At 42.5% G+C, this 15,785-nt stretch overlaps 1 protein-coding gene across 5 annotated transcripts in view; it reads left to right on the forward strand.

Moving 5' to 3' along the window:
• Positions 1-15,785, forward strand: part of ogdha (oxoglutarate (alpha-ketoglutarate) dehydrogenase a (lipoamide)) — a 50,524-nt gene that overhangs the window by 11,485 nt on the left and 23,254 nt on the right. For 4 of the 5 annotated variants that reach the window (XM_020052636.3, XM_020052638.3, XM_010876013.5 and 1 more), the window contains exons 3-4: positions 10,852-11,028; positions 14,548-14,650. In XM_020052636.3, coding sequence (XP_019908195.1) covers positions 10,852-11,028; positions 14,548-14,650 — 280 coding nt within the window. Of the gene's footprint in view, positions 1-10,851; positions 11,029-14,232; positions 14,327-14,547; positions 14,651-15,785 lie in introns of all 5 variants that reach the window. The other variant, XM_010876014.5, reaches the window with a different exon arrangement.

A 15,785-nucleotide genomic window follows, 5' to 3' on the forward strand; every position in this document is an offset into this window, starting at 1 on the left:
TACGAACAGAACCGGTGACAAAGGGCAGCCCTGCCGGAGTCCAACATGCACAGGGAACAAGTCTGACTTACTGCCGGCAATGCGGACCAAGCTCCTGCTTCGGTTGTACAGGGACCTGACAGCCCTTAGCAAAGGACCCAGGACCCCATATTCCCGAAGCACTCTCCACAGGATGCCGCGAGGGACACAGTCGAATGCCTTCTCCAAATCCACAAAAACACATGTGGACTGTTGGGCAAACTCCCATGAACCCTCCATCACCCTGTAGAGGGTATAGAGCTGGTCCAGTGTTCCACGGCCTGGACGAAAACCACACTGTTCCTCCTGAATGCCGAGGTTCTACTATCGGCCGTATTCTCCTCTCCAGAACCCTGGCATAGACTTTCCCGGGGAGCTGAGAAGTGTGATCCCCCTATAGTTGGAAACACACCCTCCGGTCCCCCTTCTTATAAAGAGGGACCACCACCCCGGTCTGCCATCCCAGAGGCACTGTCCCCGACTGCCACGCGATGTTGCACAGGCGTGTCAGCCAAGACAGCCCCACAACATCCAGAGACTTGAGGTACTCAGGGCGGATCTCATCCACCCCCGATGCCTTGCCACCGAGGAGTTTCTTAACCACCTCGGTGACTTCAGCCCGGGTGATGGACGAGTCCACCTCTGAGCCTATATCCTCTGCTTCCTCAATGGAAGACGTGACGGCGGGATTGAGGAGATCCTCGAAGTACTCCTTCCACCGCCCGACGACATCCCCAGTTGAGGTCAACAGCTGCCCACCTCTACTGTAAACAGCGTTGGTAGGGCACTGTTTCCCTCTCCTGAGGCGCCGGATGGTTTGCCAGAATCTCTTCGAGGCCAGCCGATAGTCCTTCTCCATGGCCTCACCGAACTCCTCCCAGGCCCGAGTTTTTGCCTCAACAACCACCCGGGCTGCAGTCCGCTTGGCCTGTCGGTACCCGTCAGCTGCCTCTGGAGTCCCACAAGCCAACCAGGCCTGATAGGACTCCTTCTTCAGCTTGACAGCATCCCTTACTTCCGGTGTCCACCACCGGGTTCGGGGATTGCCGCCTCGACAGGCACCGGAGACCTTACGGCCACAGCTCCGAGCGGCCGCTTCAACAATGGCGGTGGAGAACATGGTCCACTCGGACTCAATATCTCCAACCTCCCTCGGGATCCAGTCAAAGCTCTGCCGGAGGTGGGAGTTAAAGATCTCTCTGACAGGAGACTCGGCCAGACGTTCCCAGCAGACCCTTACAGTACGCTTGGGCCTGCCGAGTCTGTCCAGCTTCCTCCCCCGCCATCGGATCCAACTCACAACCAGGTGGTGATCAGTTGACAGCTCCGCCCCTCTCTTCACCCGAGTGTCCAAGACATATGGCCGCAGGTCAGATGAAACGACAACAAAGTCGATCATCGACCTGCGGCCTAGGGTGTCCTGGTGCCACGTGCACTGATGGACATCCTTATGCTTGAACATGGTGTTCGTTATGGACAAACTGTGACTAGCACAGAAGTCCAATAACTGAACACCGCTCGGGTTCAGATCAGGGGGGCCGTTCCTCCCAATCACGCCCCTCCAGGTATCACTGTCGTTGCCCACGTGGGCGTTGAAGTCCCCCAGTAGAACGATAGAGTCCCCAGTCGGAGCACTTTCCAGCACCCCTCCCAGAGACTCCAAGAAGGTCGGGTACTCTGCACTGCCGTTCGGCCCGTAGGCACAAACAACAGTGAGAGACCTATCCCCGACCCGTAGGCGCAGGGAAACGACCCTCTCGTTCACCGGGGTAAACTCCAACACATGGCGGCAGAGCTGGGGAGCTATAAGCAAACCCACACCAGCCCGCCGCCTCTCACCATGGGCAACTCCAGAGTGGTGAAGAGTCCATCCTCTCTCAAGGAGTGTGGTTCCAGAGCCCAAGCCGTGCGTAGAGGTGATCCCGACTACCTCTAGTCGGAACCTCTCAACCTCACGCACCATCTCAGGCTCCTTCCCCGCCAGCGAGGTGACATTCCACGTCCCTAGAGCTAGTTTCCGTGTCCGGGGATCGGGTTGTCACAAAAATTTCATTGTGCAGGTAGACGCTGTTATTCGATGCATTTGATAAATACATTTTGAACATCTGGATTTCCTTTGTAAGTATCAATGTCGACTTCTGCCTGCTCGTGTTGGCTTAATTAAATTCTACCCACTCCGCAATCGGGACATTACCTCTGCCTCTCCCAAGTCTTATTGTGGGAGAATCAATGGAGCAAGCTCACCAACAAGACTTAGAATTATTTGCGAGGAACATTTTAATACGTAAGATCGTGACCCACATAGAAACATTGTTCATTTTGAATGCATGGTTGAGCTGCACATTAACGTAATCCCTGCACCACCAAAGGGGTGGTCTGCACGTGGAATTTATTTATGGTGAATCAGTGCCAGATACCTAAAATGCATAATGTCAGTCAGAGTTAGGAAATTCTAGATTTCCCTACATTTTAAAGCTTGAACGAAAATGTGTCCCCAGCAGTCAATACATACATTTGTCTGTGTACTTAAGTTAAAGCTGCCTGCTATAAGATTCTAGGTGGTTTTCCTGTTCCCTATTTCTTATAAATTTCTGTATTTTACAGGTTTATTAAGTACACTGGAATTACAGATAAATCCTAAAACGATGAATTCAACTGGTATGTCAAGTTGGTTTGAATTTATTTTTAAGCAGTGTGCATATTGAGGAAAACACTTTCAAACTTGGTGTTTTACTTGAAAAAAAAAAAATTCAATGTCATAATGTATGATCCAAGTAGTAATTGACAGATTCTTTGGTTATCAAAATAGCCGTTACTTGCAGCCCTATTTTAATGTACAGTTGTGGTCGTAAGTTTGCATAGTGTACCTTGGCAGAAATTGTGATATTTTGGCATTGATTTAGAAAATAAGTGATCATAAAAAAAACTATTTAAGGATAGTGATCATATGAAGCCATTTATTATCACTGTTGTTTGGCTTAAATCATAATGTTAACAATAATCACCCAAATGGCCCTGATCAAAAGTTGACATACCCTTGAATTGTTTGACCTTGTTACAGACACACAAAAAGTGACACACACAGGTGAAAATGGCAATTAAAGGAGAATCTCCAGCACCTGTGACTTTTTAAATTGCAATTAGGGTCTGTGTATAAATAGTCAATGAGTTCGTTAGCTCTCACGTGGATGCACTGAGCAGGCTAGATACTGAGCCATGGGGAGCGGGAAAGAACTGTCAAAAGACCTGCTTAACAAGGTAATGGAACTTTGTAAAGATGGAAAAGGGTATAAAAATATATCAAAAGCCTTGCAAATGCCAGTCAGTACTGTTCAATCACTTACGAAGAAGTGGAAAATTCAAAGATCTCTTGATACCAAGCCAAGGTCAGGCAGACCAAGAAAGATTTCAGCCAAAACTGCCAGAAGAATTGTTCGGGATACAAAGAAAAACCCACAGGTATCCTCAGGAGAAATACAGGCTGTGGTGTGGCTCTGGTGTGGTTGTTTCAAGGAGCACAATACGACCATAATTGAACAAAAGAGCTGGATTGTTGGGTTACCAGAGAGAAGCCTTAACTGTGCCAATGCCACAAAAAAGCCAAGTTACAATATGCCTGACACGCCTCACAGCTTCTGGCACACTGTAATTTGGAGTGACGAGACCAAAACAGAGCTTTATGGTCACATCCATTAGCGCTATGTTTGGTGAGGGTTCAACGAGGCCTATAGTGAACAGAATACCATCCCCACTGTGAAGCATGGTGGTGGCTCTCTGATGTTTTGGTGGTGTGTGAGCTCTAAAGCCATGGGAATCTTGTAAAAATTGATGGCAAGAAGAATGCAGCATGTTATCAGAAAATGCTGTCAGACAGTTTGCATTCTTCTGCAGGAAAGCTGCGCATGAAATGCTCTTGGACTTTCCAGCATGACAATTACCCTAAGCACAAGGCCAAGTTGACCCTCCAGTGGTTACAGCAGAAAAAGGTTAAGGTTCTGGAGTGGCCATCACAGTCTCCTGACCTTAATATCATTGAGCCACTCTGGGGAGATCTCAAATGTGCGGTTCATGCAAGACGACCAATGACTTTGCATGACCTGGATACATTTTTCCAAGACAAATGGGCAGCTATACCACCTGCATGAATTCAAGACCTCATAGACAACTATTACAAAAGACTGCATGCTGTCATTGATGCTAAAGGGGGCACTTCACAATATATTAAGAACACAGGGTATGCAGACTTTGGAACAGGGGTCAGTTCATTTTTTTTTCTTTGTTGCCGTTTTTTTGGTTTTATGATTGTGCCATTCTGTTATGACCTACAGTTGAATGTGAATCCCATAAGAAATAAAATACCTGTTTTGCCTTCTCACTCGTTTTCTTTACAAATGGTACATGTATTACCAGTTCTCCAAGGGTATGCAAACTTTTGAGCACAACTGTATACTAACGAGCCAAAACGTTATGAACAGTGAAGCGAATAACTTTGATCATCTCCTAATAAGGGCACAGGTCAAGGACTGGGTAGATAAGATGGTAAGCGAACAATCAGTTCTCATTGTCAACGTGTTGGATGCAGGAGAAATGGGCAGGAGTAAAGACCTGAGCAACTTTAACAAGGGACACATTTTTATGGCCAGACAACTGGGTCAGAGTATCCCAAGGCTTGTGGGGTGCTCCTGGTCAGCTGTGCTTGAGTACCTACCAGCAGTGGTCCGAAGGGGGGCAAACCCCCGACCGGTGAAAGATTGTTGGGTATCCAAGGTTCATCAATGGATGAGGGCTATCCCAACTGGTCTGATCCAACAGAAGGTCTGCTGTGGCACAACTCAGAAAATGTTAATGATGGTTACAGGAAGAATGTGCCACAAAACGCAGCCCCATACACATTCTGCTGCATATGGGGCTGCTTAGTCGCAGACCGGTCGGTGCCCATTATGACCCTTGTGACCTCCAACAGCGCCTACAAGGGGCATGTGAGTGTCTGAACTGGTCCTTGAAGAAGTGGAAGAAGGTCGCTTGGTCTGATGAGTCCTGTTTTTGTTTACATCACATGGGCACGTGGCAGTGTATGTGTGTGCCATTTACCTAGGGAAGTGATGGCACCAGTACACACTGTGGGAAGACGACAAGCTGGTGGCTCTGGGCAATATTCTGCTGGGAAACTCTGGGATCAGGCATTGATGTGGACGTCAACTTGACACCTGCCACTTAATTAAACATTGTTGCAGACCACATTCATGGCAATGGTATTCCTGGCCTCCAAATTCCCCTGATCTCAAACCGATTGAGCATCTGTGGGACGTACTGGACAAACAAGTCTGATCCACGGCGGCTCTGCCTCACAACTTACAGGACTTACAGACTCTGCTGCTAATGTTCTTGTACCAGATACCACAGGACACCTTCATGGGTCTTGTAGAGGCCATTTCTCGGCAGGTCAGCACAGAGAGCCAACAGCATCTTAGGCAGGCGGTTGTAATGTTTTGGATCATCAAGTGTGTCAATTTCAATTTTATTTTAAAGATTCAGAGGTGTTTTTGCTTTATTGGACTGTGGTGAAAGATCGAGCCTTTTGCTAAGAGAGCAGTAAGTGGGATGCAAACCCACGCTGCACCAGTACAGTGAAGCCGTAGCTTAAGCTGCCAGTATACCTTGTCCGTCTGGCGCATTGGCCCATTTGTCTCACATGCTGTGCTCCCATGCTTCTAATGTTTTGCTCCAACAAAAAAGATTGGGGGAACATAGGAAAAAGGTAATATTATCCCGGGACTTTAGTGTGCAGTAGGTATCTGTTATGAATAGGGCGGTCATGAAACGTCCTCCCTGTACACCAGTCTCTCTTGCTTGTTGACTTTATTTTATTAGAACCAGTGTCTCCTATGTGACAGGCTGTGTCTTTAACCACTACGCCACTAAGCTCTGTGTTGTGCATTGTTAAACGAAACTCCACGGTTCTTAAAATTTGTTTGCTACGTTAGCTAACATCCAAACCAACAACAGGTATAACTGGATTCTACGCGTTAAATTAGGAAGCGATTACTGTAGGGACCGATTGAGACATACTACCTCATCATAAAATTGCGTCTCGACATTAGATTTTCTCACGCATTAACATTACGCCAAGTTTGAATATTTAGCTAGACACCATTAAGACACCATTAAACTGACTAATGTTTCTTAAGTTTACTTCCACAAATGGCATCTATGAACTGTATGGCTTTTGCCACTGGCCGTTTAAACAGCTTATTAGCCAGTAACTAGGCTTACTAGTGTCTACTAACTTACTACTTCGAGACTGAAGATTAACTTTAAACTGCCAAAGCTATTTCATGGTACAACAACATTTGTTATACTTTCATTCGTGAATGTCATTGATACAATAACTATCAATATAGGTGAAAAGTGTCAAGTGAAAAGACAAGAGAATCATGGAAACTACTAGTCTTTTTCTGTGCAAGGGGTTGTGGTCTATATTACCTGAAAAAGCATGCAGGCATGAGTACTTTTGAAAATCCACCAGAAATATTCACAATACAACCGTAAACAGTTTATTTCTAATGCTTACTTTGTTCTGTCAGAGGCGAAGATCCTTCAGGTTTCGGGGCAATTCAGACGTTCAGCTCCCTCCAAAGATTTTCTATTGGGTTCAGGTCTGGAGACTGGCTAGGCCACTCCAGGACCTTGAGATGCTTCTTATGGAGCCCCTCCTTAGTTGCCCTGGCTGTGTGTTTCGGGTCGTTGTCATGCTGGAAGACCCAGCCACGACCCATCTTCAATGCTCTTACTGAGGGAAGGAGGTTGTTGGCCAAGATCTCGTGATACATGGCCCCATCCATCCTCCCCTCAATACGGTGCAGTCTTCCTGTCCACTTTACAGAAAAGCATCCCCAAAGAATGATGTTTCCACCTCCATGCTTCACGGTTGGGATGGTGTTCTTGGGGTTGTACTCATCATTCTTCCTCCAAACACGGCCAGTGGAGTTTAGACCAAAAAGCTCTATTTTTGTCTCATCAGACCACATGACCTTCTACCATTCCTCCTCTGGATCATCCAGATGGTCATTGGCAAACTTCAGACAGGCCTGGACATGAGCTGGCTTAAGCAGGGGGACCTTTTAATCCATGAAGGTGTAGTGTGTTACTAATGGTTTTCTTTGAGACTTTGGTCCCAGCTTTCTCCAGGTCATTGACCAGGTCCTGCCGTGTAGTTCTGGGCTGATCCCTCACCTTCCTCATGATCATTGATGCCCCACGAGGTGAGATCTTGCATGGAGCCCCAGACCGAGGGAGATTGACCGTCATCTTGAACTTCTTCCCTTTTCTCATAATTGTGCCAACAGTTGCCTTCTCACCAAGCGGCTTGTCTATTGTCCTTTAGCCCATCCCAGCCTTGTGCATGTCTACAATTGTATCCCTTACACAGCTCTCTGGTCTTGGCCATTGTGGAGAGGTTGGAGTCAGTGTGTGGACAGGTGTCTTTTTTTAATCAGGTGCAGTTAATACAGGTAATGAGTGGAGAACAGGAGGGTTAGGGTTAGGCTTCTTAAAGAAAAACTAACAGGTCTTTGAGAGCTGGAATTCTTACTGGTTGGTAGTTGATCAAATACTTATGTCATGCAATAAAATGCAAATTATTTAAAAATCATACAATGGGATTTTCTGGATTTTTGTTTTCGATTCAGTCTTTCATAGTTGAAGTGTACCTATAATAAAAATTACAGACCTCTACATGCTTTGTAAGTTGGAAAACCTGCAAAATCGGCACTGTTCTCCCCACTGTAGGCTTCAAACTGATGGGGCTTCACATAAACCAAATAATTTCTATGTTCTAGGGACATTACTACACTTTTCGATATAGATTGAGCTCTACTGCTGTTTCTCCCCTTGTCAATTTTTTCCTGCTTTGCCGGACCACATAAGCCGGGCCGACCTAGAAGAGTGAAAGTCTCTTATTGAGTGAACGCCTGCCTGCTTGCCTGCCCCTAGTTAAATAGTGTAGTTGGAGATATGGACCTGCAATCGATAGGTCCCGCGTTTTGAATCTTGTCACAGTCAAAGCAAATTATGCTTTAGGATTTGTTCTGTACAGACAAACTTCGATGGCTCCAACCTTCAGTAGCTGCGTTATAGTAAGCCTAATATAAAACTATTTATATTGTGACTATTTCTGGTGGATTTTCAAAGTACATATACATGCATGATTTTTGGGGTAATATAGGCTAGATCAAAACCCTTTGGGTAGTAAAGAAGTAGGGGTTTCCACGATTCTCTCGTCTTTTCACTTGACAAAAAAGTCAGTTATCACCGATATTGATAGGTGTTGTATCAATGACATTCACGAATGAAAGAAACTAATGTTGTTGCGCCATGAAATAGCTTTGGCAGTTTAAAGTTCATCTTGAGTCTCACTAGCAATTGCTAAATTCTTATGACTATTCAAATTAGTTAAAATACTAGTAAGCCTATTACTGGCTACATTCTGTAGATGCTGTTTATGGTGGAGGTAAACTTAAGAAACATATGTCAGTTTAACACAATGCTTAATAGTGTTTAGCAAAATATTCAAACTTGGCATGATGTTAATGCGTGACAAAATGATGTAATATCGAGATGCTTTACCGACACTGGGCAAACGTATAGTACCGTGGTGTCGTGGTTAAAGACACAGCCACTCATGTGGGAGACCTGGGTACGAATCCATTGAGGGCAACTTTTGAGGGCAACTTCATCACTTTTAATTGCGGGCTAGCTGAACTATGCTTGCCTGGTTCATTTTCTGGTTGATCTTAACAAACGAACATTCTGCACTCTGCTTTTGAATGTTGGGAAAAAATGGTTTTCAGAATACAGTGTGAACATAGTTCTATTTACCTCTTTAAATCAGAGGTTACAGCAGTGAAGTCTGTTATAGTGATTGTATTAAATAGACAGTGTTGAATACATTTGAACACACCTCAGTTATTATACATTATTAATTGAAGGCCATATTTAAATAGGATTTCATGTTTGATGTCATTAATTTTACATGTAACAAATAATGCTAGTTCAAGATAAAATATATATGATTTCACAATGTTTGACAGAGTTATTAACAAAACAGTATTTTGAGTGTAAAATAATGGACTGTGAAATCTTCCAATCATATCATCGTAGTCAAGCAGAAACCAAAATCGCAACTTTTCAGGAAATGGAAAAAAATTATAATTATATAACACAGCACCTTCAAAGTTGCTATTTTGTCTTTACAGGTGCTGGTCATATACTTAGAATATCATCAAAAGGTTGATTTATTTCAGTAATTCCATTCAAAAAGTGGAACTTGTATAATGTATACATTCATTCCACACAGACTGATATATTTGTTTATTTCTTTTAATTTTGATGATTATAACTGACAACTAATGAAAACCCCAAATTCAGTGTCTCAGAAAATTTGAATATTGTGAAAAGGTTCAATATTGAAGACAACTGGTGCCACACTCAAATCAGCTAATTAACCCAAAACACCTGCAAAGGCCTCTAAATGGTCTCTCAGTCTAGTTCTGTAGGCTAAACAATCATGGGGAAGACTGCTGAGTTGACAGCTGTCCAAAAGACAACCATTGACACCTTGCACAAGGAGGGCAAGACACAAAAGGTCATAGCTAAAGAGGCTGGCTGTTCACAGAGCTCTGCGTCCAAGCACATTAATAGAGAGGGAAGGAAAATATTTGGTAGAAAAAAGTGTACAAGCAATAGGGATAACCGCACTCTGGAGAGGATTGTGAAACAAAACCCATTCAAAAATGTGGGGGAGATTCACAAAGAGTGGACTGCAGCTTGAGTCAGTGCTTCAAGAACCACCACGCACAGACGTATGCAAGACATGGGTTTCAGCTGTCGAATTCCTTGTGTCAAGCCACTCTTGAACAAGACACAGCATCAGAAGCGTCTCGCCTGGGCTAAAGACTAAAAGGACTGGACTGCTGCTGAGTGGTCCAAAGTTATGGTCTCTGATTAAATTACATTTTGCATTTCCTTTGGAAATCAAGGTCCCAGAGTCTGGAGGAAGTGAGGAGAGGCACAGAATCCATGTTGCTTGAAGTCCAGTGTCAAGTTTCCACAGTCAGTGATGGTTTGGGGTGCCATGTCATCTGCTGGTGTTGGTCCACTGTTTTCTGAGGTCCAAGGTCAACGCAGCCGTCTACCAGGAAGTTTTAGAGCACTTCATGCTTCCTGCTGCTGACCAATTTTATGGAGATGCAGATTTCGTTTTCCAACAGAACTTGGCACCTGCACACAGTGCCAAAGCTACCAGTACCTGGTGTAATGAACATGGTATCCCTGTTCTTAATAGGCCAGCAAACTCGAATTTGGGATTTTCATTAGTTGTCAGTTATAATCATCACAATTAAAAGAAAAAGAAACATTTGAAATATATCAGTCTGTGTGTAATGAATTAATATAATATACAAGTTTCACTTTTTGAATGGAATTACTGACAAATCAACTTTCTGATAATATTCTAGTTATATGACCAGCAACTGTATATATGGTCAGATACTTGCCTGTGTCATTATATTATGTGGCTACTTTGAAGAATTTACCATATGAACTGTATGTTGATATGTTTAACACTTTTTTTGGTTTCATGATGATTCCATGTGATTTAATTCAGATGTTTTCACTATTATTCTACACTTAATTTTCCACATTGTGGAATAGTAAAACTAAAGAAATACCCTTGAATGAGTAGGTGTTCTAACTTTTGACAGGTACTGTATTTGTTGGCTTTCTTTTTTGAACCACCCTTTATTAATCCCAATTATTGTTTACTCTCTCCTGCAGTCTTGGGATGTTTTCTTTCGCAATGCCAATGCGGGCGCTCCTCCGGGCATGGCCCACCAGAGGCCCCTGAGCCTGGCCACGCTTCCCCAAGCCCAGTCTCTGGTCGGGGCTCAGCCTGACGTGGAGAAGCTGGTGGAGGATCACCTGGCTGTGCAGTCCCTCATTCGTGCCTACCAGGTCAGATCAGTCAACCACCACAGCAGATTAGCTAGAGTGACTATGACAGCCTCTGTCTGCATTGGTAAAACATAATTTTGCACTCATGTTAAATACCAGTGAAATACTGCAGTGAATGTTACCGAAGAAGGAAACTCCTTTTTTCATATTGGCAGTGTTCCCAAGTGTGTTTCCCCCACAATTTGGCTTTTTATAATGTGCTTGGCCGGGTTGAACTTTGCATACAGGACTTAACCAATCCAGACATCACGGAGGTGTGTTAAGTCGGGAAAAACAAGCGGATCATAGTTTTCTTTTACACCCAAGCACGTCAATATATTTCCTTAAAACTTCATAATGCCTGAACTACATCAAATCTGCTTAACATATATTAACTTTTCAGGTGACTACTACTAGAGTCAGACTTTTTATTTTCAATAGTGTTCGCGGGTCAAAGATGCCTGGTGGTATTAGGGTATGTAGGCTACTGTCCCCAATGACATTACATAGGCTATGCAATATACAGTGTGAAAATATATAATGAACACATTTAAGTCACTAACAATTGGGGCTGTCACATTTGACATGTCATTTGATGATTAATTATTAAACAAATAATTGCGATTAACGGTTTGTCTATATTGTAAATTTTATGCCACTATTATAGTGCATGTCTAATAACATTGTACAAATACACTGTGGATCCAGAGACAGTTCTTCAGATTTGTAGTGTTCGCGGTTTTAAGCTCCACCTTTACCACCAAATCAATGTTTTAACGATCACTCTTTATTAAATGCGACCCCAAAGCAATGACAATTACATTTTCAAACGTTGATAGGCCAATGCGGTGGGATAACAGATATTACTATCCGTGCATTTTAATGCACATTATCTAATAAGAAAACATGTATGGGAATTACAATATCACTTAAGAATATTTTAAACACACAAGTGTATTTTCTCTTCTCGATCAGAGTTGATGCCACATAGCCGACTGAAACACTTTTGTCTATTAAATAATGTTTCAAAGTGATCAAGCTCAATGGCTCAATGTTTTCGGGTGGCCCAAACATAATGCAGAGGGAATGATAGGCTCTGTATGCTAGAAGCAATGTGGAGCCAATGTGTTTGGGGGCTTATTAAAACAACCAAGCAGAAACTATAGGCTGGATGTACTTAAATTCTATCAAAGCTGAAATTGCATATTCATCTGACTTATGTTTATAGCCTTTAATTGAATTGCCACTAAATTTGCTCATCTCACCCTTCTCTTTCACTTTGGAGAGTGCCATGACATTGCTAACACCTAGATTTAGCCAAAACCTTTTTACTATGAAAATAGTAATTTTATCTTTATCTGTCGTTCTGAAAAAAAATCTTGAAATAGTTATAATAGAATTCACACACTGACTTAGCTTGCATTGATGATTTGTGTATTTCTTTGCAGATTATGAATGTCTATTACCATTTTATGTAGATTAATGGCTAATAATAACTAACTTAATGGCTGGCTATCAAGGTGTTCTGATTCACACACAGCACATGTTTGGAGAAAGAAATGGAGAGTTTAACGCTCGAGATGTGTAGGTGAAAGCATATACATGAGCCGTTACTTATGGGAAACCGGGGAGCCCATGGCTCAATGAACACCCTGTGCCTTTACTGACAGCAAATTGAGCATTTGGCATTCTGCAATATGAGTGAAATCAGTGTTTTTCAATAACTTTCATCACGGATAATGACATTAAATAACGATATCACATTTGTATCCAGTAAATTCTCATATCCGTATCGATACTAGGGATTTGCGTTGGACAAGATTTTACTCTCCGAATAGTATGTGTGAGTATAATGTTCGAATAATATTCTGTTAACCGAAATACATGTTTTTAAAAACTGCCATAACATGAGCACTACTACACAAAATTTGTTTGGGTGGCAAAATAGCTAACGCGAATTTGGAGGAAGCAGTGTGGTAGACGCGCAAAGCTGGGCTACAGAACTAAAAGACAATACTTATCAACTCATAACACTGAGTTTATTGGATGGGGAGTCTACAAAAGCTAGTTAGCTAAGCTACCCAGATATGCTATTTGCACTCTCAACCGCCTTAGATTCCACAGCCTAACTTTACGTTGTGTTTTAACATTGAATATATTTACTGAAATGAATCTTAACTTTAATCCACTTACTAACAGTAGGCTTATGCTGTATATATTGTGTCATTCTGACTGAATGGGCCCCACCACACTACTACCACTTTGATTGACGATTGTAAACAACAAACACATGAAGGAGCCCATGTTACAAAAACTTTTTTTTTTTTGTCATGGTATATCATCATATGTAAATATTTGAGTGGAATTTAATTGTATTTAGAAAAATAATATTCAGGTCTATATATATATATATACAACCAAAAACATTATAGGCAAAATGAAAATGTGGGTCAAAATTGTATACACATTGTTCTCGAATACTACATTAATTTTGTATATTTGAATATTGTTTGATACTTGTTTGGTCAGAGTACTCTGCACGGCCCTAATTACAATTATATTAAGGTTTTTATAATCATGCAATGTAGTCTAACCTTTACAACAAATTCAGCTGTTTTGCAAACCTATATTATGAATATGGCCTATACCAGATAGACATTTTTACTACAAACTACTGTTGACAAAGAATTTTATCAATATTGTCTCTACTTGTTAGTTAATTAATCTCTACCTGTATATATGAGGATCTGTATAGATTTGTGTTGTGTTTAAGCTTAGCTAATTCTTTCCAGATAATTGTTCATCCAACTTAAGGATAGGAACTATGCTAACATTTTAGTTATAAACCTGTGCTGGAATGATTTTTTTTTTTAAACCCGGGACAAAGGTGAGAGTCTGTTTTTATCCCATGATGCACTGGTTCCCAACCAGCAGTACTAGGATCCCTGGAGTTACTTGGCCTCTTCACACAGGGTTCTTGAGACCATTGGCTTTCTGATAATATGAACATGAGGGGGTGCTTCAGGGTTACTCAATGCAAGACAAAAATTCAGTATGTGGATTAGTAGCTGAAAAAGGTTGGGAACCACTGTGACCGTAAAGAACCCATAAAGGCATGTTGTTAACTGAAAGGTCTATTATGATGTGAATACAGTATTGTACTTTATTATTATTTGATTTGAGTACCTTGTTTTTATCATGTGACTAATATTACCTTATTTCCAGTTGAATGGCCATCACAACGCAGAGCTCGATCCTCTTGGCATCAGTTGTATAAATTTTGATGACGCCCCAGTTCCTACTGGGGTTCAAAACGTCGGTGAGAAATGTTCCCTCAAAGCCATGCGAGACAATAACGAGCTTGTTTGTGTTAATTTTGCTTTTCCCATTTCCTCCTCCCTCTTGTTCCTCCCGTCTACTGTTTTTCTCTCAAATCCCCCTTTCAACACTTGTGTGTCTCTCTACACTCATGCCCCCCTCACCCCCTCACCCCTGTCGGATGTTTTGTTCCATTTCCACTCGGACCTGCTGTTTCTTTAGATCCGTGGGCACCATGTTGCTCAACTGGACCCTCTGGGGATTATGGATGCAGATCTGGACTCTCACATCCCCAATGACATTATAACATCCTCGGATAAACTCGGTGAGGAGAATTAGCCACTGGCTATAGAGCCTCTGGGAGGGACTGGGTAGCCAAGCAAGCTATGTTTGGCCTGAAACTGTTCTTTGTACGGCCTACACCGGCCTTCTCTGTGAACAGGTACCCATTTGTTAAAAGATTTCCCTGTACCCTGTTTTCCTGAATTGCCATATTTTTTCTGTTGATGCTTTTTAGGGTTACCCAAAAAGCATCAATACAAAAAAACAGCTTCTTAGTAGCACTTTTTTGTAGGACAGCTCTGTGTGACTTTTCTGACAAATACAGATGGAAGTCCGCATTTGACACAGAACTTGATTCCCAGTTTAAGGCAAATGTTGCTGCTCTGGTATAAATGACATGAGTGTTCCATTACACTCCCGTTTATCTATGAAGACACGTCTCTAGAATCTCCTCCAGATCTCTCAGCTTAGCTCCTAGATCTACTAACATTTTTGCTTTGCAATTTAAGCCTTGCTTGACTGGACCACATTTTCCCACACATTACTCACACCCTGTCTTGGGTACAGCAGAGAAAGACGCTGTGATTTTCCCAGCAATTATCCCAGCAATTCAACCCCTTGGTAGTTTCCTGGTAAAGGATAGGGGACACATCAAGGAGCTTTTGCTCTTCTGTAATCAACCTTGTTGGCATTAAAACAAAATTACACATTGCATTGTGGAGTGTACCGCCATACCTTTGTCAATGTGGTTTTCAAAGTATTGCTAGGAGCGTGACGCGATCATGTCATGTATGGGCCATTTTTCGGTGAGGCTGTGATGCATTTGTGCACTGTCGACTGGCAGGTTCGGCATTACGTAGAGGCGATTGGCTCTTTCAGCTTTGTTTGCCACCTGTTGTAGGTGCTGTGCAATTGTTATAATTCAGAGGTCATTTGGTACACTGCTGCGGTGATTGATTTTGTGTGGTGAAGTCGAAATTTGGGTGATTCTCGCTACAACAAAAAAAATCTGGTTCTAAGAAAAATTGAATAATCAAAATATTTCATGCTATTCCACACTTTGCTATGAGGCTAGTACTTTTAACGTATGTTTTTATTCCTATAATTTCCAAAAATGTTGCTATGATTTATGAAGTGTTCGCAGAGGTCTTGAATACCTTTTGCCCGGACCGTGTAAG

Source organism: Esox lucius, chromosome 13 (assembly GCF_011004845.1).
Source record: "Esox lucius isolate fEsoLuc1 chromosome 13, fEsoLuc1.pri, whole genome shotgun sequence".
Taxonomy (NCBI): Eukaryota; Metazoa; Chordata; class Actinopteri; order Esociformes; family Esocidae; genus Esox; species Esox lucius.